This window comes from Amblyomma mixtum, chromosome 2 (genome assembly GCF_055824585.1).
Source record: "Amblyomma mixtum isolate Tamu chromosome 2, ASM5582458v1, whole genome shotgun sequence".
Taxonomy (NCBI): Eukaryota; Metazoa; Arthropoda; class Arachnida; order Ixodida; family Ixodidae; genus Amblyomma; species Amblyomma mixtum.
Genome location: NC_143013.1, coordinates 237664107 through 237685664, shown reverse-complemented (window position 1 = coordinate 237685664; position 21558 = coordinate 237664107). Strand labels below are relative to the sequence as shown.

General features: G+C 47.3%; 1 protein-coding gene across 5 annotated transcripts in view; it reads left to right on the top strand.

Annotated features, from left to right (window-relative positions):
• The first annotated feature begins 1043 nt into the window (after positions 1-1043).
• Positions 1044-21558, top strand: part of LOC149363053 (cholesterol transporter ABCA5-like) — a 144022-nt gene continuing 123507 nt past the window's right edge. For 2 of the 5 annotated variants that reach the window (XM_089573351.1, XM_089573347.1), the window contains exons 1-2: positions 1044-1252; positions 21440-21505. In XM_089573351.1, coding sequence (XP_089429477.1) covers positions 1148-1252; positions 21440-21505 — 171 coding nt within the window. In that variant the 5' untranslated portion in view covers positions 1044-1147. The remainder of the gene's footprint in view (positions 1253-21439; positions 21506-21558) is intronic. The other 3 variants (XM_089573352.1, XM_089573348.1, XM_089573349.1) reach the window with 2 other exon arrangements.

Below are 21558 nucleotides of genomic sequence, written 5' to 3'. Positions count from 1 at the left end.
TATTTCGGAGCCGCTTGAAAGCACGAGCTCTTTCACGTTGTGCACGTGACCGGCTTCAAGCAAAAGCTTGCCCTTTTTCAAGTTCGCTCCTCGGAAGAAGGAATTCAAATCGTCCAAATCGCGAAAGGCCGCCGATATAACCATCGGCACGCTTTCCACCGCCATTCTACCAGCCTCGCGCAAGGCTGCCATGCCGTCTGCTACGGCGGAGCAATCCTGCGATATGTTCCCCGCCTGCTCGCTAGATGGCGCTGGTTGTTCAGCGATCGTGGCGGCTCCTGACGACTGCCCGTTGCCTATGGAGAGAAGGTCGCCGCTGACCGAATCCCAGTCTTCGGGGTTCGATTGTTGCGAGTACCAAGCGCTCGCAACGGGCAGAGAATTCAGGTGGCATGCCGTCTTCAAAGCGTCTCTCATCCAAACCTGCACAAAAAAAGAGGTGGCCCATGAGTGAAGGATACAACTTGTTACAAAAGCACCGTGCGTAGTAAGCGGTAGGAGCGCTTCGCACAACCACGTGGGTTCATCACAGTGCGTTACAACCGCTCGTTACAACCGCTCCGAGACTGCAGGGGAAAACAGCATTCGAAGCTTACTTACGGCAAGAAGACGGGCCATCGTGAAGGGCGAATAAACTGGTGTGACCGTGGTGACAAACGAAACTTGTCAGTCGAAGGCACTGTGGTTGCAAGAGACCATGGAGGAAGGAAGCAAGAGACGGAGGCTGAGCGATCCGAGAACCAAAACACCACTCACGTGTTTTCAAAATACCGACCAAGTACCGACCGCAGCGCCAATTTGGTGCAGTCGATAAACTACTAAAAAAAATGTGTACCTAAAATAACTCTAAATTTACAAATATGGAAAGGTAACCTTTATGGGGTCATATTAATGAGTGATAGCGTTTTATTCTTCTCACGGGCGATTTTTATTGCACTTTAGCATCTAAACGAATTTCCCTCGAGTCGCTCTAGCCGCCGTCAGTACCGGTTTCACTTTCCCTTTGTTTTCTGCTCCTCTATCGACCGGCGCATAGAGGAGAGAGGCCCTTTCAGTCACCGTTACGTGCGATACGCGATAAAATGACGTGTAAAGCAATCATGCGCGCCGCACCGTTATCGCGGAGTTATTGAAAGCTCGGAGATATATGCTTCTATCGCATGTGAGCATCAGTTCCTCGGGCAAGGAGCAGACAGCGGCGATGTCCAGCGCTGTGCGGGCCACCCGGGATGAGATTATCCTGGAAGACTTGGTGAGCAACCATCAAGCTTGCGCCTTTGCTTGCTCTTATCGCGGTAATAGTTACGCTGCTTTTGATTTAACACCGTAACAGCATCTGGCGCAGGGTTTCGGAACGCGCGCGCGTGTGCCTCCCCTTTGCAGACGTCACATCTGCAGTGGTTTACGCGTCGGCAGGTTGTGCGTCACAGCTAAGCAAGTAGCGAAACTGGCGCGAAAATTGATCACGGCGAGGTGCCGGCACTGAGATCCTTTCTGAAGCGTACCGACAAGTTTCGCTCGCATTATATGGGTAATGGGCAATCGAACAAATTATAGAAATAAAACTACCACCCTGTTTCAAGGAGCTGTATAGACAACGCCGGCATGGACGTCCTGAGCAGTGCATGCTCATAAGCTGCAAGTTATAGCGTTTCGCTATATTTGGCTCGGTCGAGTGACCATATGTTTTTAGCTGATACAGTTGAAAGGCGATTACCGGTCCTAATTGTACACAAACGTCTTTACATTTGGAACATCGTCGGGATGCAGACGGTGGACGGCTTTTGAGTATTGCGCATTTTCCAGCTGCCTCTGAATGCATTTTTATACAAGCTGAAAGAACAGCACTTACCAACTTTTTGGCTGCGTGATAAATATTGTTTTCTCAAATTTATACAGCGCTAGTACATTTCGTAGTTTTGATCTTAAATAACATGATGAGGCGCAGAAAATTTATGGTATCTGCGTATAGCATGAAAAAAAAAATTTAGCTTTTATAGTTTTTCGTTTGTAAACATTTGCCCAACTGTAGTTTACATCGCATGCACTGTAATACTGCTGCATATGTTCTACAGTCTATGTTATTTCGTTATTGTTTCCTTCTCACATCATATAAACAAGAGAGGGGGTGAATGGTTGGGAGAATGCCGGCGCAGTGTGAAGTGAGCGCGCTGCAGAGAAGCCTTTCTTTGGGTGTCATGTGCACCCTCTGTACAGTTGCGAAGGAGTCTCCTAATCAAACCTAGCTCATCTAGTATCCATGAAGACGTACCTTGTTGATGTTTCCATCAAAATCTATTGGATATGTCCAGCTTCGGTTCAAGATGTTGAGATGAGGTCCCGGTATTTTTTTTTTCATTCGGAATTCGTTGTACTGACGCAGTTTCGGTTGAGATTATAATATATGCATGCAGTGCTTATCTGTTACAGAAGTACTTATCGAAGAAGCCTAACACAGTAATCTCAGTACATGGGCGTTTCTGCATCTGCCTCTTGAAATGCGACCGTTTGGGCCGAGTTCGAAACAAATGTAAATTACGGAGTCTAAAGGGTCCCTGAAATAATCCTGATGATCATATTCTAATGCAACAAATCTGTAGAGGTGGTCCCTGTGAGTATTCCGAGTCAAATTGAAAAGTCCTGCATGAGCCATCGTTACAAATATTTATAAATTGCTGCTCGCAGACATTTAGGGCGACTCCTCACCGCTCGTTTTTAGACACCCCTCACTCTATGAAGCAGGGAATCTGGAGCGTCTTCTCATTGGGCGTGCCCTTGACATGGGCGGGAGGGGGCGGGGCGCAGTCCTGACCTGTTTTCCTTATCCTTTCTGGCGCGTCGGCGTGTATATGATTCGAGGAGGAGCATTATCTTTAATCGCCGATATCTTTCGGAGTTCGGTGAGGAGTAATGGAGTACCGGCCATTCGCGCGCTTTTCCTAGCCTTAGTAAATATCTTTTCATGGCCCCTATATGACGTCCCGATGAGACATACGGTCAGTGAGGGACGGCATAGTGGAGGACTGGGTAGTGGAGGATAGCGGATTAATTTAGACCACCTTGGGTTATCTAACGTGTACTGAGATCGCACAGCACACGTGTGTTTTTTCCTCTCGCTTCCCCGCGACGTCAAGCAAGCCTTCTTTCCCAACAATTTTACCATGGTGTGCCCACCCCTCATGTAATGTCCCGGCCAGGAAACTTTAAGGTACAATAAATAGATAACAATGAATTCCCAATACCGTCACGCTCACCGTAGCTTTCTGCCGCCGCAAAAGGGTCGTCGTGGCATAAAAAAAAGAAACAAAGGTTGTGCCGTATGCTTACGCTGTGAGCACTAAAATAGACAGAAACCGACTGCACGGGCACACAACACCAGCTCTTCAGATGCTAGTCACCCTGCAAAGTCAACCGTATAATCGACGCGGATACATCTTGCTGGTGGTTATAGTGCGTCCTTGTTCTGGTCGTCAACCCAGCGGGATTGCCAAGCACTGCAGCGGGTTCTGTGGGGCCTCACGCGTGCGCGGTTGGCTACGACCAGATCGGGAGAATATGCATACGGATCAAGCCATGGCGTCCGTCCTCCATGTTCTCTTCTCACCACGTTCTTTTGTTGCGAAAGCAACACTACGCGAGTCGCCGAGCCATTTCGTGGAGCTGACGAAAGGCCTTACTGGGCATGCGCGAGGAGCAGTGACGTCACACGGCGCACAGCTGGCGCGCCGCCGCCGTCGCTGCGCGGGGTGACTCGGAGGTGCCGCCGCCGCGCTCTCCAGTTGCGCATGCGCAGTAGCGGCGCATAGCTAGCGTGCCGGGGTCGCTGCCGCGCGCTCTCCATCGCCTCTCTCTCTCTCCTCGTTGCTTTCGCAATCCTCCAGGTTTAACCAGAGCGAAACCACTGCCAATTTTACTGACCAGAGATATATTGTTCGAAGACGTGTGCACGAAAGAGGCAGGTCACTTATTACCTAGAGTAGTTGAACAGACTGGAGAACAATGACATCATTTGCTCCTGCAAAGCTCAAGTGGAATTCTGCACCAGTTCAGGGTTGGCTTTGAGTGGCCAACGTGTCCGATCCCGCACGCAGAGATGTTCATCGCGGCGCGAGAGGTCACTGCTGAAAGCGGTTAAGTATACGGTTCCAGAACAGTTCTGTAATTACGAGCGATTCTTTCTCGCTCTCTTGGAATGTAACCTTAAATCTAGCACCGTTACTACAAACGGACAGGTTTCCGTTCGAAAAGTGGTTGTATGCACTGAATCGTCTCTTAACGCAGTCTTGTGCGACATTTTTTCCTTCCCGCTCTGGACAGAAGCATTACAGAGATTTAGCATTGAGCGATCCGGAGAGATACGGGACAGGCCTTTGTCCTGCAGAGGGCGTAGTCGGGCTGATGATGATGATGATCCGCCATCTGCTGCCATGATCCGCTTCCGCCGGAATCCTACTGCGCCTACGCAGTGGAAAGTTCTCGGGGCCATGCGCGCATGCTCAGCTGTTCCTCGAGGAACCGGTTCGCAGTAGCGGTTCAATACAAAAAGGTGTAGAAAGGAAGCTGTCCTGCCGTGCACTCCCTTATATAAAAAGGGGTGCTCTAGGGGACAGCATACTCCCTCTTTACTCCCGGATAGGTGTATTTGTGCTTAGAGTGCTGGTCGCGCTACGCTAAATTTTTATATTAACCTTACGTTTGATCACATGTAGGTGCAAGGACCTTCCAATATATAGGTGATTATATGTCTTCTTTTTGTAAAGCAACAGGAAAATCTACTCTTGAAGGCATGAAAAACGAGGGGCTGGACAGCATCATAAAAAACAACTTTGAGCTATCAGTTCAGCTTTCAGTTGCCAAGATAGACGAACATTCAGCCGTTAGACCTTACAACAGTAAGACTCCGTTAATTCGAACATTCGGACAATTCGGACTGCCGCTGGAGTCCCGCCGAACACCTATGTAAGTCCGTACACTCTAAACACGAATACACCTAAATGGGAGTAGAAAGGGATTAGGTTGTCCTCTAGCGCACACCCTCTTTCTTAAAGTGAGTGCGCTAGAGGACAACTTTACTCTCCTTTTTACTTCTTTGTGTTTAGAGTGTAAACTGGCATCGGTTAATTACGTCAGGCACCCGCAGTGGCGCACTGTTTCAAGCTATGGCTTGCTCGACAAGCACTCGACCAAATAATAAGGGAGTAATCACTGATTGACGTCCACCTGAGTGCAGCCATACGGCTACAAAGGAAAGCTATACAGCTTTCTCAGAAACTTTGTAGTTAAAGAAAAATTCGTCCTGGTCCCGGGTTCGAACCCCGGACCAGGACGAATTTTTCTTTAACTACGAAGTTTCTGAGAAAGCTGTATAGCTTTCCTTTGTAGCCGTATGGCTGCGCTCAGGTGGACGTCAATGAGTAATTACTCCCTTATTACAAATCTTCTCCACCTTGGGGGATTCCCCTAAACATTTGGTCAACTCGACCAAACATTGCATTGTTTCACAACGCAACGGCATGCATACTGACAATCGGCGAACCCCCGTCGATAGGCGTAGTGTGAATCCGGCCGCGTAGTTTCGTTTTCGGAGCTTCGCCCGCTGTGATGACGCCTATCGGCTATGCATATCACCCAGCCAGCCGAGCCGCGCGCCGTTTAGAAGAATGATGGCTTTATCTTTTTTTTTTAATCTTGCTATCTTCATTCTTATCTGGCTTTTTTTAACGCGTCTTGCCGTTAAGACGCCAATGTGCGCTTCCCTCGTTTCTGTCTTCGTGGTTAAATAAGAGCTTCGCTGTTATTTGATCTGGACCAGGAGCTGCATTTTTTCTCATGGCCGCGATTTCTGCTTTGATTTCCTCTTTCGTGAGTGGGATGTCCAGCTTGGGATTTGGCAGCCCAGAATACTCCGGCTGTTCCACGACTTGGTCCGTGCACAGATACCTGGTCTTGAGCTTTTCCATCAACTCTGTGTCCGTACCCGGGGTGGTGTGTACGATCTTCGTGAGCCTGTATTTAGTGGTCGACTTGCTGCTGCTGGGGTCGATTAGGACACGTAGGAGCTTCCAAGTCTTTGACACACCTAGCTTCCCCTGAATACCATCGCAGAGCGAATTCCAGTTCTGTCTGGTTAAGGATATGGCATAGGATTCTGTCTTTTTGTTTATCTCCTCTATTTTTTTCTTGAGTTTGCGGTTAAGCCGTTGTCTGCGCCATCTCTTTGTCAATGAGTGCCTCCCTTCCCATAAATGTAGAAGGTGCGGATCGAGCGCTGGGCAATCTTCTGTCGTGCAGACCTCTTTTGTAAAGGCTTTCAAAGAGTGCACCTCATCTTTAACCCATTCCTCTAGGTCGGTAATAGGATTTGCAGTAGATGCCTGGGCCTTTCTCCGCCTGTCCCAGTTCGTAACTCTTGCGATACCTATTTTGCGCTTGCACGCGTTTGTGCTTATCTCCAGCGATGACACCATCACCTCGCTGGTTGAATGCTTCAACGAACAGCATTGGGCTACAGGAACGTTACCAATATCCTGGAAGGCAGCCGAGGTTCGGTTCATTCCGAAGCCGAATAAACCCCTTAAACTGGATAATCTAAGACCGATATCGCTGACCTCGTGTTTGGGGAAGCTCATAGAGAGGGTCATCAACACGAGACTGAGTAGATACTTAGAAGAAAACAACCTCGTACCTAATACTCAATTCGGCTTTCGCCCTCACCTATCGACACAGGACGCCCTCTTGTACCTGTACAAAGACCTCCTTGAGACACCTCCCAAGTCACAGACAAGGGCCATCCTGGCACTTGATTTGAAAGGAGCGTTCGATAACGTTCTACATAAAAACATCCTGCAAAGCCTCGCCGATACCAACTGTGGCGCAAGAACCTACAACTATATCAAAAACTTCTTATCAGCCAGGCAAGCCACTATAAACTTCGGTGGAATAAAATTAGATCCCATCACTCTAGGCCCGAGGGGAACTCCGCAAGGGGCGGTACTGTCACCCCTCTTGTTCAATTTGGCTATGAAAGATCTACCAGACCTTCTTTCCGAAATCCCCGGCATCAAACACACATTGTATGCGGATGATATCACTGTCTGGTGCAACTCGGGGAGTGACGCCGAGATCGAGGAGCGTCTTCAAGCAGCAGCCGACACGGTGGACCGGTACGCCAGGGAGAGAGGCCACCAGTGTGCGCCGGAAAAGTCCGAGTTGCTAATCCTGAAGAACCCGAGGACACCCCTAGCGCTGAACATCTCCGTGTATATAGATAACCACCCAGTACAGAAACCCACGGAGATCAAGATCCTAGGGCAGTATATCCCGCAGGGGCGACAGAACACCACCACTATGAAGAAGCTTACAACATCCACCGAGCAAATCCTCCGCATGATACGCCGTATCCGAAATAAACACCATGGCATGAAGGAAAGGGACACCATCCGCTTAGTGCAAGCTTTCGTGATCTCTCGGATAATGTACGGGACGGCATTCCTTAACCTCTCAAGGTCGGAAATTGAAAAGTTGGAGGTACTCATCAGGAAAGCCTACAAGACGGCACTGGGGCGACCGAACTCCACGCCAACGGCAAAGCTCATGGCTCTAGGAGTACATAATACCCTCAAAGAGATGTGGGAATCCAAATAAAATGAAGCAGGCGAAAGTTATTATTCTTCATAAAGGTGGCTCAAAGCATGACATGAGCAACTACCGCCCGGTGTCGATTCTACCCGTGTTTTCAAAGCCACTGGAAAAGATCTTACTGAGGCGTTTAGAACGTTTCTCTAATCAACACTCCCTTATAGATGATTCCCAGTTTGGTTTTCGACAAGGCCTATCAACTGAATCTTCTCTGCTGACACAAAAAGAACTCATTCTACAAAATATAGAAGAAAAACTATTAACCTTAGGCATATTTATTGATTTCAGCAAAGCCTTTGACTGCATTAATCATCATATCCTACAAGACAAATTGCAAAAGTATGGAGTCAGGGGAAGTGCATTACAGCTGATGGCATCTTATCTTGATAAACGTCAACAGTGTGTTATCATTTACGACTTCTGTTCTTCTTTTGAATATATTAACTGTGGTGTACCTCAGGGAAGTATACTGGGTCCTTTTTTCTTCATTTTATATATTAATGACCTGGCACAGATTACAGATATGGCAAAATTTGTCATTTATGCTGACGATACTAGTTTGTTCCTTTCGGGATTATCTGCAGATGAATTACTTGAGAAAGGAAATGCTGTTCTAGAAAAAGTTCTGCACTGGTCCAGTATGAACTCCTTAAAAATCAACAACACAAAATCTAAAGCAATAATCTTCCGTCCAGTAAACCGCACAGTATCTGCACTTACGTCACTTACTCTGGGCACAAATAGCATTGAAGTCGTCACCAAACACAAAAATCTAGGAGTCATCTTTGACGAACATCTTAAGTGGTCTAAGCATATTCAATATCTTACTAGTAACTTAGCAAAAACTGTAGGTGTCATCTGTCGGTGTCGCGATATTCTACCCGTAGCAATTAAGAAACTGATATACCATGCATTATTTAACTCTAAAATTAACTACTGCCACTTAGTCTGGGGGACCGCAGCCCGTACACATATTAACCACATTCTCATCTTGCAGAAAAAGGCCATCCGTATTATTTCCTCCGCTGATTACATGACACATACGCCACCGTTATTTATCCTATACAATATTCTGCCAGTAAACAAAATGTTAGAGTACAACATCCTGCTTCTTATGAAATCCATGACCTCCCACCGCAGTAAATTCCTCCTCAAACTTGCATCCTTACAAAAAATAGACCCACCCAGATATACACGTCAAAGCAACCAATGGTCGGTACCTCAGACTCGCACAAACTATGGGAGGCAAATGATGCGCTTCCTAGTTCCTAACACACTTAATTCAAATGAATGGTGGTGTGGGAATGCCGGCTGTAAAAGAAATGTTTTTATCAAAAATTTTCTCAGTCGTATGGATGATGACAGTTTTTTCTCTTAACTATTGTTTTGTGTACATGCTTGTACATCCTCACTGTGTCTCTTCACAAACAGAAAATTCTGCTTCCCTATTTCTATTATCTCATAGTGAACATCATATTTTGTACTTATGTCTGTCGCTTAGAAATATTTAGTAGCGTTGTGTTCTAGATGTCTGATTTTGATTTCATTTATTGTTCTTCTTGCCTGTTATATTGTGTCATGTTCAATTTGATTTAACTGGTAAAAAAAAAAACAACCCCTTATAAGTTTCGTCTTTTTTTGCGTTCGAAATTGCAGTGCTTAGTCAAATTGATGCTGTGCTTTGTTATGTCCGAATTCTATATGCCCTGCTGCCTTGTAATGGGCCCCGGGCCTAGTCAAGCTACTCTAAAGTAGCTTTTTGCCCAGGGGCCTTTTTCTCTTTTAGAGAAATAAAGAATATGTGTATGTGTAAGCACAATGGCTCTCACAACTGAATCGGCTCGCACTTACAAAACCCGGCAGAGAACTGCTCGAAAAAATCCATGTTAACTGCCCTATACAATTGACCAAAGGGAAGAGGTCCCACGCGATGTGAGAAGACGCATAAACGTGCACCCCATTCCGCGGAATATGCATCCCGCATATAACATCGAGAGGAGGAAGGCAAGAGGGGAAGCCCTGCAGAAGAAATGGGACAAGCAAATTAACACCCTTTACGTGGACGCAGCAGGACCAAAGAATGGAGTCATGACTATTGTGGTCTCAACGCCTTCAGGGTCGATGGTGAACTGCGCCTCGGTGAAAACATCTAACCCCACTCACGCAGAGGAGGCAGCTATTGCATTAGCTGTAGCATCTAACCCCAACGCCGTTGTGCTCACTGAATCCCAGAACGCCTGTCGCAACTTCAATAACGGATTAATTCACAAGTCAGGGTTGTCATTACTGACTAAGCATCCACCCAACCAAGTCTCAGTCATCTGGTTCCCCGGTCACCTGGAACTACCAGGAGGAAACGAAGCCGCCCACAGGCATGCCCGAGCTCTTCTATACCGGGCGTCTCCCCCTGATGACCATGAAGGGTGCCGCGACCTAATAGGTTTAGCAGTGTATGCTGACAATCTTGCGCCATACAGAACAGCCAGACAGGAGTACCCAACACCACACAAATCCCTCAACAAGTTAGAAGAGAACACCCTTAGGAGACTACAAACCAACACATACCCAACACCAGCTAAATTACACCAGTGGTACCCTACACTATACTCTCCACAGTGTCCACATTGTGGAGCGGTAGCTAACCTCTACCATATGGTGTGGGCATGCCAATATAATCCCTTAGTTGACCCCATTCCCAACCCCTCGGAGGAGCAGTGGGAGGCTGTTCTGCTCAGCGATGATCCTGACCGTCAGCACTGGCTGGTGGGGAGGGCCAGCGCAGCAGCAGCAGCCAGTGGACTACCTGACTAGGCGGCCCACCCACATTGAAGAACATTGAAGAAATAAAGATGTTTGTAATCAATCAATCAATCAATCAATCAATCAATCAATCAATCAATCAATCAATCAATCAATCAATCAATCAGTCTTCGTGGTATTTCCGTTCTTCCAGCGTAACGAGACTTCGCGCTCGTCACTTGATGTTCGCAGTTGATGCGGTGAAGCCGCCTCGCGTGCGACGCCACACGAGAAGAAGCTCCAGCGCTGTACCGCGTCGCACACTGAAAGCAGCCACGGAGACCTTACTATTTTGGAATAGTTGTGCGTCCAGCACTCCTGACAGCGTGCACGTAGTAAAGCATACGGCAGAACCGCGGAAAATCGTTTGTTTTCGTGCAGTTTTATTACTTAAAGGAGATGACACCATTGCCCAGGACCCCGCCGCGGTGGCTCAGTGGTTACGGCGCTCGGCTGCTGACCCGAAAGACGCGGGTTCGATCCCGGCCGCGGCGGCCGAATTTCGATGGGGCCCGTGTACTGTGCGATGTCAGTGCACGTTAAAGAACCCCAGGTGGTCGAAATTATCCGGAGCCCTTCACTATACGGCGTCCCTCATAGCCTGAGTCGCTTTTGGACGTTAAACTCCAATAAACCAATAAACCAAACCATTGCCCAGGTTTTCACCAATGAAATTTTGCTTTCGCATGAACGGTTTTTGACAGTTTTTGGGTCATTTTTGGGTTAGGTCACTGAGTGGAGAGAGGGCAGTCATGATCGTCCTCGCGCTGCGGCTGTCATGATCAGGGCAGTCATGATCGCCCGAGGAACTTTCGCTTCGTCCTCATTCGACAACTTGGAGCACCCGCACGGGTCTACTTCCGCTCCGAGTGTGCCGGAGGGCGGACGGAACGGTTCGGATAGTTCGCTTCAGGTTCGAGCTCATGTTCTCCCTCAGGTTCACCGCCATTCCCAGAGAATGTCCGCTACAGTGCGCCGAGAACGGGAGCTAAAATAATTTCATGCTTATAGCATGCACACATCAACTGGTCTAAATTAAGCATTCACTGGTAGGTTCAGAGATTGGTCGACGCGGGGTATCCCCTTGCGGTAATCACAGGAGTCTGCGAAGACCTGCTGAAGAAAGCAAAAAGCTCTGGTGGTCGATGCGATAAAAAGGCACGACAAAAAAATCCAATTTAATATAGACTATAGCATTATAGGTTATCACATATACAGGGTGTTTCACGTAACTTGAACCAAGGATTTAAAAAAAAAACGGTAAACCGCAGCCCGCTGAAACCGTGTACACATTGTTCGCCATCATGTGGCGCTCCTCGGAATATTTTTTATTGCACTTAATTAGTTAATTCACTGAGATGAATTATGCAAATTTTCAAATATTCATTTTAGTGCCCAGAATGTTACGTTAGGTTGTAGAGCAGGTTTATAAACAGCCGATCCAGTTTATTGTAGCATCGTATTTCCTACGGGGTCCTTTTTTCCGGCATCTAAAGAAAGCCCGCGAAATGTGAAAAAATACCGCGTGACTACGCTCGTGCGCTACCAAATTGCAGCGCTCTGAACGGCGTTTCGAGCAAACGGAGCGTGCCTTCTGACCGTAGCGAAGTAGCGTAGTCACGTGGTATTTTTTCACATTTCGTGGGCTTTCTTTAGATGCCGGAAAAACGGACCCCGTAGGAGATACGATGCTACAACAAACTGGATCGGCTGTTTATAAACCTGCTCTACAACCTAACGTAACTTTCTGGGCACTAAAATGAATATTTGAAAATTTGCATAATTCATCTTAGTTAATTAACTAATTAAGCGCAATAAAAAATGTTCTGATGAGCGCCACATGATGGCGAACAATGTGTCGTTGGTTTCAGCGGGCCGCGGTTTACCGCTTTTTTGTAAATCCTTGGTTCAAGTTACGTGAAACACCCTGTATATATGGATGAAGGTGGCTGTTAGGTGACATCAATGCGGTGTTCTCGGCATTCAAGTTGGCGGTGTCGTGCGCACTCAGTAAGCGAAAACAATAAAGGTCAGTGCACGAAGAAACACGTGGCTAAGCACACAGATTGCACATCCCGAGCGTGGGGCAGGATACCCATTGAAGTGCGGATACACAGGTCAAACAGGACTAAGCGTATACAACGTGTCAATGAGCAAGCACTCGGAATCCCACCTGGCCGAACACTGCACAAGGGGCAAAAGCTGCCACCCCGACTTCAAATGTACGAATTAGAAAGAGCGGGTGACAGGATTGATCGAGAAATCTTCGAAGTTTATTTCATCATCCAAGCTGGGGACAGATGTGTTAGCATGGCGTCTGCTTTGAGCTAGAATTTCTTAACGGGCTAGTGTGAAAGTAGCCATATTTATCTTTTATGTTTTAATTTTCTGTGCCTTTTGCGATTTCGAGTTTTATTTTTTTCTAGTTTTTTGTGACCGGATATGGATCACCGTTTAAAGAGTTTTACTAATATACAACACCGTTTTTAACGATTATAGCCCTTTATAGCAAGGCTTCTGTGCGTAAAATTTCCTACGCCTTACTATTTGCACATTTTTTTTTGCGCTTCTTGACGATTTGAACACTTCCTGTTCCTTCTCTTCTATTTTTTATCTTTTTTATCGGTACCATTTTTCTGGGTGGGGTAGCGACGTGACTATCACACCCTGAGTTGCATGAAAATGCCTGCTTTCGGCATGAGTTTCGGTTTATTCCTTGTGGACTACGTGTCCGTGCTTGGTGCGTGCGTGTTCGATGTGATATCTGACAAATATGATTCTGTGCAACGGCCTTCTTTAAGGTGTATTAACAAGGTCCCTGCTTGCAATAAAATTTAGCTGTCTGTTGACGCCAATCCTGTATACTTGCTGAGTGAGCCCTTAAATCAGGGACATGTACCAATTAGAGGAAAGCAAAGTACTATTGCAACTTCAAGCGTGTTGCACCTTTGCCTCTCCCCTTCGCTTCTCGCACTCCTTCGTGTTACGACGCCGACAACGACGACGCCATGCAGCCGCGGGAAGCGTGGCCTCGACAGCTATCGCTGTAATAAATGAACAAAACAAAAGAAAGGTCACCTATTTTCACTTCTTGCTGCAACGTATCGGGTCAAATGCCCATTCGGTGCTCTTCCGAGTAACAGGAGAATGATTAGTAAAACTACAGCTGCGTAGGTGGTGAATCGGGAGTACTAAGCCATTATCGGACATTTAATAGGTAATCGCAAGTACTAGGCTAGACACTTTATGTATCCCCCCTATTGTTTCTACTCTCTTTCATGTACGCCGATGCGGCGTTGTAACCGTTTGACAGGTTTCCTAGCAGTCGTGCAATGCGAAGGTACTAGGAAGTCCGCTTAGGGGGTTCTTATCTAATCACATATGCGGGAAGGGCCGCGCCCGGCGGCCGTGGCGGCCGTATTTAGAAGGAGGCTAAATGCAAAAACGCCCGTGTGATATGTGATTTCGTGCCCTTGAGCAACCCCGAGTGGACGAAATTAATTCGGAGGCCTTCGCTCTTGGTGTGTGTTGTAGCCCACATGGAGCTTCGGGACTTCCACACACCACATACCGCATCGTCGCATTTCAAAGAGAGTTGAAATGCTGTGGCTAGTGCGAGCAGAGTTTTGCATTGGTTGGTGAAGTTTCTAAAGCGAAGTTCAAAGCGGATATCAAAGCATCAATAAGCGGAGATCAAAGCATCGGTTCGGTTATGCCGGAATTCGAATTAGGCGAGTTCTATTAAACTAGGCTCTCTGTATTTTGTTCTTTTTGCTCTCCACTTTCAGCCTGAACGTCAAACTTATTTCAGTGCCAAGTGGGAGTTTTGAGAGAACCACTTGCTGGCTTAATTCTGAGTCGCCTTACTAACAGCGAAGATAGTGGCCCACTTGGCGCGAATCGACAGGTCCGTGCATTTTCCTTTTCCTGGTGCCACTACTACATACTGAGAACGCTGACAGCGTGCGGTGGTGGACTCGAAGTACGGCGATGTCCTTGCAGTAGAGATAACTTCCATGCAGAGTCGCGCGTTCAAACGCACAGCGCTGACTTGCGGGGTGAATGGCATACATATATTCTACTGGCAGGTTTCGGAGTAAGTTTAAGACAAAGCGCAAGCTCTCAATCCAAGCAGCCTTAAAACAGGGTGACGCGAGATGAAGCAGGGCGAAACTACTTTTTAAACGTGTGGTACCCAAGTTTTAACGTCTAGAAGCTGCAGTTAGGGGAGACATTTTTTTTTTGTTGGCAGCTTGGAATTGAGGGGCTGGGCCCCTGCAGAAACACCTGGAGTAGGTTTTGTTTTTCTAACTTCGGTTCTAGAATTTAGGTAAGTTTACTTGATCTACCGCTCCCCTTGCCTCTTCGTCTGTCGTCAGACCCGAGCGAAAGTTGGGTTTGTCAGCGATGATCTATTTCTTGAGCGTGGGCTCTCCCACGAATGTGCAGGAAAATTTTTGAAGCCTTAGGTGCAACAATTCTTCCTCTATGAGTTTTCTCCATGCTCTCTGCTGCGTGCCTGTGCATGTGTCCTCAGAAAAATGGAAGAACGCCTTATGACGTATATCTATAGTCAAATAAATGCGCGGCAGAATGCGTACTTCAATAAAAATTGCGAACAATCTCGCGAGAAATTTGGGAGCCATTTGAGCTCGGGAAGCATAAAGCTGATTTAGACAAAGCAACCGTTTTGGTATAGCTACCCATGGCGCCCTCTATAGCCAACCAGTTCTTTAAAAGCTAAATAAATGTACGAGGGAACACAGTGAGTACTCTGACTCCAGTAGCACTTAGGCTGCAGTAGTGACGCGGTTATTTTTTCTTAATTCCGTAAAAGACAAATGTGCACTGTAATGTGTGCGTGCATGATCTGACCAGAATACATACATACACACATAAGTGCAGTTGCAATACCCTTCGTGGTAAGAAACGAGAGTCCGCGTGCGTGTTTATATACGTTAGACAAAAATGAAGGAATAGAGCATGAAAGTAATGTGACATCACTCTATAGGGTCACGCTCAGGCCACCGCGTATACACACTGTCCGCTGCATGTATGCGCGTGTGCGCATTGTTCTGTCAGCGCGAAGAAATGCGGGGTCAGCAGCTGCGCGCTCTCCGAGAAGCGGAGGAGTCTCGGCCGCTGTTATTGTTCGACCACAGCGAGCTCCTGCCACAACCCGAAAAGGTGCAGTATACTATATGAACGCACACGTCGCCCACGCTGGATCGCTGTTGGCCCGTTTTCTCGCTTCCGGTGTTCCTTTTTGGGTGCTGTTAGCGTAAACATCGGAATTCGCGAAGCTCACCTCGGCTGTCGTTTGGTGGCTATCATGATCAAGACCAGCTTGCCAGCGCAGGATATACATACAGAGCAACCGTAACCTGATAGCAGGCACTTGTCGGTCCGGCTCCTGGTCTTAACCATTATGAGACCAAGCAAGTGACCGCTTGCAGCGGCAGAGCGGAGGCGAGATCGAACCGTAGATGCTTTGAACGGCTTCGATTCGTGAAGCGCTAACGACCGACCTCGTGGTTTCATTACTCTCGCACAGCACAACGGTGGTCAACAGGCACAGTGCGCATTTGCGTTATGACGTTAGTGCAGTTGTACGCTTCAGGAAAGCAATGATTGCGGGTGACGGTTGCATGCATGCATCGAACTGCGCCAGAACCTTATGCCGGCATGGAAGGAAGGTGGGAACAGGTTGCACAAACTGGCAGCTTTGCACGCGCCGGCCTGCTTTTCTGACGCAGTAACAGCTGCTACAGCTAGGGCACCTTTTTCACCAAGTGGAGATGTCCGGGAACGTTGGGGGCCAGCTCCAGTTACATTTTTTTTCTTTTTGCCTAGTATATGTAACACTCACTTCCACGCGCTTTTCTTTTTTGATAACCTCTCGCTATCTGTTCGGAATTCGTCAGAGCCTTATCACCGGCGTGCACACTGGCCAGCGTGCATAATGTTACATCTCACCTTGTTTTAATCAGCCGTCGACCGTTGGCCAATCGCTGTGCGCTTCCTTTAAAGGGATTGACAACTCATTAAAACTCATTACGACACTACAGCGTATATGTAAAGGCCTTGCCTTGCACTTAAATAAGGTTTATATATCCCGGGCTGTTCTTTTTCGTTTTTTTTTTTCTTTTTTAGTGAGCTCAAGACAACCGCAAGCTTCCGTGCGGTGCCCTCAGCTTTCTGCAGTGGAAAGCTATGCACTTTCTTGACTGCCATTTTCGGGTAGAAATCGAATAATTTAAGCCGATTTTGCAGAAATCTTTTCTGGCCACAAGAATAGGATGAAACCAGGTTTTACCCGAAAATGAACTTACTGAACTTACTTGGATATGTTTGGTTAAACGAGTAATTTTAATTTTTCTTCGGTACCGAAGTTCTCTCGGGGAAACTTTCGTGCTATTACTGCATACATCCCATCACACTTCAGTACGTGTCCTCATGCCGGCACATATTGCGCTTAGTGAAAGCACTTTGTCTCCTTTATTTTAGTGTTTCAGCCGGCGTTATGAGCGACGCGTGCGTCAGAACTTTTGTGCCCGTGAAACTATGAAAGACGCGTGTAAGTGTTTGTGCACTATAGTGGTACACAACTCAAGTACGAGTCCGCCGCGGTGGCTCAGTGGTTATGGCGCTCGGCTGCTGACCCGAAAGACGCGAGTTCGATCCTGGCCGCGGCGGTCGAAATTCGATGGAGGCGAAATTCTAGACGCCTGTGTGCTGTGCGATGTCAGTGCATGTGAAATTTCCGGAGGCCTCAACTACGGCGTCCCTCATCGCCTGAGTCGCTTTGGGACGTTAAACACCCAATAAACCATAAACCGTAAACAACTCAAGAACGCAGCGGCTTTTTCCCGACAAAGGACCCCCTTCCAGCCAGTTGTGGCGACGGCCGATTCCCATGAGCCTGCTAGCGTCACAATGCAGGGAATGGCAGATGAAAGGGGATAAACTCCTCCCTGCATTGTCACTGCATTGACGCCAGCAGGTTGATGAGGATCGGCCGACGCCACAACTGGCTGGAAGGGGGTCCGGGGAAAAGCCACTTCGTTCTTTAGTTGCACCCGACTATAGCGTAGATATAACAATAAAACAGGTGAGAAGACAGGTGTCAAGGCGGCGAAGGTATATTATTGAACAAAAGGCCCCGCCGTGGTGGCTGGCGCTCGGCTGCTGACCCGAAAGACGCGGGGTTCGATCCTGAATTTCGATGAAGGCGAAATTCAGGCCCGTGTGCTGTGCGATGTCAGTGCACGTGAAAGAACCCCAGGTGGTCGAAATTTCCGGAGCCCTCCACTACGGCGTCCCTCATAGCCTCAGTCGCTTTGGGACGTTAAACCCCAATAAACCAAACCAAACCAAAAGGATCGTGTTTCGAGACCCGGCTTGCAATTGCTTCCGGTGTTCTACTTTTGCCAGCGTCAAATCGCTGCCGCGCTTACCGGCCATTCATGCTCCTGGCATCGGTATGCACCCGAAAGCGAACTTGTTCATTGATCGCTATGTTTTCCCAAATTTATTTCGCGGCATATCTAACGTAGCCGTCTAGGGATTGGACACTTTTTTTTTGTTTACTTCAGTCATTGTAGCGCTAAGAAATTCAATATTGTTAAAACTCGGTTGTCGGTACCTGGACGCTTCCCTTTATTATGCGTTGCGACGCTCAAAGCCAGGTAGCGCGCAAGGCCTTCAAAATCGTCTATTGTAGAGAGAAAACGGATGAAAGGGACTTTCGAGAGAAATAAACGTTTTTAAGAGGCATTTTACCGTCAGGATTCTATCTGTCCTTACGATACGCATAAAAGAGGAATTTAGAAGACGGGCGCCTATCTCCGCCCTCTCTAAGACATCTTACAGGCGACAGATGTTTTGGCAGGAAAGACATAGAATTTTGACGGCCTTTTTGGCCTTGCAGTGAATACGGGGCAGAGGAGTCGCTCTACGCTCTTAAAAAAAAGTTAGTAAAAAGATAGTAAGGGCAGCAGTTACTGACACTGACTTCGTTTTACTACTTTTTATCAGCTATTTGCTACCCTTTCAAGGTGTAGTTAGTAACAGTAGCCCTTGCTACCTTTTTACTAACTATGGTCGCTAGTTACTACCTTGTTAGCAACCGTTCCTTTAACCCTAAAATAAAGTGAAGAATATAAACTGTGACAGATTGTCGTGCAAATAAATCGGTTTTGTAATTAAACATTTTTGCAGGGGCATATGGTTAGGTAGAATAAGCTGTTTTTACAATCTCAACTTCATAATTAACGCTGGTATCTTAGCTCAACCGGTAAGAGGCACTAGCCCGTAAATGAGAGTCTGATTTACGGAGTATATACGACTGAGAAAGATTTCCCTACATGTGCATGAGCAGTGCGCGAGTGTGACTCTTTCCGATTTGTTCTTTTCCTCATGTGATTTGTGGTGATGCCATCACCTCGCATAATTTCTGCATGTAATGTGCGATAAGCTTAAACCTAAGTGTGTGATTTACGGCCAACACACTCTGATAGCTCTGTCTGGATTCCGGAATTAGACAAATTGACTGTGAAGCTTTGTTATTTTTGGAGTACGCATAAATTTGACCAGCCACGCCAGCATACCGTACGATGAATCTAGCAACATATGCGAGTTTCTATTCATTTCCTTAGTAAATACTACTAGCTTCCCGCTACTAACTGCAGGTAGCAGCCGTTACTAACTCATTAGGTTAGTAAGTTACTAACTTCCCCGTTACTAACTGCAGTTACTAACAGGGTAGTAACATATGTGACAACCAGGTACTACTCCAAAAGTTAGTAAGTACTGCTACCTTTTTTCTAAAAGTGTATATGTTAGCCCCATACAAGTCATTTTATAGAGTGCAGAACTTTTGGCTGGATGGATGGAAAACTTTATTATGCAACCGAGTTTGGACCATGCAAGATCTCAGGGCCGCCGCACAGTCCTCACATTACGCGCATGTGTCCAGGCCACGTAGGGCCATGGCACCACACAGCGAAGTTGCGCATCCGGGTCCTGCGACGCAAGGAAGGCCTCCCGTTCCTCCCATGTACCGATGGCGGGCTGTCCCAGCAGGGCAACCGAAGAGGATGTGGTCCAGGGTGGCGTGCGGTTCTCCGCAGAGAGTGCACTCTGGGGAAACATGGCGGAAGGCATCCAATTTTGGCAGGCTTATCGGGCTCGTGGTGTACGGGGTAGAAGAAGGCTTCTATCACTGCCCTCTTTAAGGCATATAATATGCGACAGATGCTTCTGCAGTAAGGCGCATCTTATTCTGGCGGGCTGTTTCCGCTCGGCGTTCTTCTCAGTGGGCAGTTGCTAGCTGTCTCGACGCTGCAGCAGGCGGCGACGGCCCTGTCGCCTTTGCGGCCAATTTCTATATCAAATATGATTCTTGATATGCAGCTTCCTCATCCTGGTGCTAACTATGGGGACGCCGTGTTCGCGCGTAGGCCTCAATGCGATTCTGCCGTGTTTCAGCGCCGGGTCGTTCTTCGCTCGTCCGGCTTCACGGCGGCCATTTCTTGCACCTTCGTGCCCTCTTCCTGCTCTCCGCGCCACCTAGCTGTGTGCGGTGTTAGCCTGCGGACCGTCCATCGTCGCCATGTACTCGTCCTATACGGTGGTCTTCGCGGGAACCTTCGCGTGCCTGCAGCCCTATACACGTTCCTTCGCGCGGTTTCCTCGCTGCGCGCGCTCTTCCCTCCCTTATCAAAAATGGTCTATTGACTTTCTATACACTTCTTATAGACTGTGTTGCATTCTTATAGACATTTCCTTTTGTGTAGTCAAAAGACTATAGACTGCCTATGGACATGTCACCCATTTTTGTTCCATGACGCATAGTTACCGTGTACCTTTACCAATTTTTGTGAAAGGCGATATGGTGTTATCTGAACTCACTTGTTTTTGCCTATTTTGCTGCACTTTTACTAGGCTTTTTTATTTCTAACCTATTTTACACAAACCTCTGTTTTTGACCCCCCTTACACAGTACCTCCCCAGAGGCTTGTAAGGTATGTGCAGATAAGTAGAAGTGTACGGCCATAAATCTATAGATTGTCTGTAGACTGTGTATAGGATTTTTATTGCCTATGGACTAGTCTATAGAATTTGTCTACAGAAAGTCAACAGACTTTACAGACGAAAGTTTATAGACAGTCTATTAATTGTGTAAGGAAATTTTCTGTAAGGTCTTCGCGTCGCCGCTGCGTAGTGGTGGTATACAACGGATCTTCTGTCGCTGTTCGACCTACCCGCCGTGCACCGACCGTCGTGAACGCACCTCTTTTCACCATCGCCGTTTAGTGGTTCCTGACTGGTGACTGATTTAAGACGCTGAACCTCTGAAAACGGATTTTCCTCGCACGTTATCTAGCCGTTTGTCTCGTTTCGGATAGTTACTTTGAAGGCTTCTATCTCACTTTGTGCTTCCTGGGAAGGGCAAGTGAGGAGGAAAAATATAAGTTGGCCTGCATTGGTCGATTACGCGTTCTAATCACAAAGAGACCACTGTTGCCGAAAACGAAGCTTTTATAACTGTAGAAAAAGCAAAAAAAAAAATCTATACTGGTGTCGGCATTGCCGGCCGATTTCGCAAGTAAAATGCTCGCGTCGACGCCAATTTTTAACGCGGATCGCAGAGGCTACGCTGCAGAGCCATTCACTTTAAAAAGGTTATCACGGAGTCCTTTTCGGTAAGGACACTGCTAGTTTGAATAAAATGGCGAGAAGGTTTTGAAATCCAGTTTTTCTCGGCGATAAGTGGGTGTTTTGCTACCACATAAACGTTAACATAGCCAGAGAAATTTTGTGCTCAGTGTTGACTAAATGCCATTTTTTCAAGCGCGAAAGTCCGGGATACATTACGAGCTATTCCTGGCAAAAGTCGACTGTAATTTGCAATCTCGTTTCTGTGCGCGCTAAACGGCTTTCTCCTCTCGAAGCAAGTTTCAGGCACATCCTTTATTCTTTTGTCTCTGCATTCGCGCAGGCCCGGCAACGCGACAATGGATCGGTGGTCACACCGAGTTCGGATTCGAGGCGGACTGCCCACAAGGTAAGCGATCACCGATTTCATCCTCTATAGCGTGGGCGGAGCATTTGTTCGAG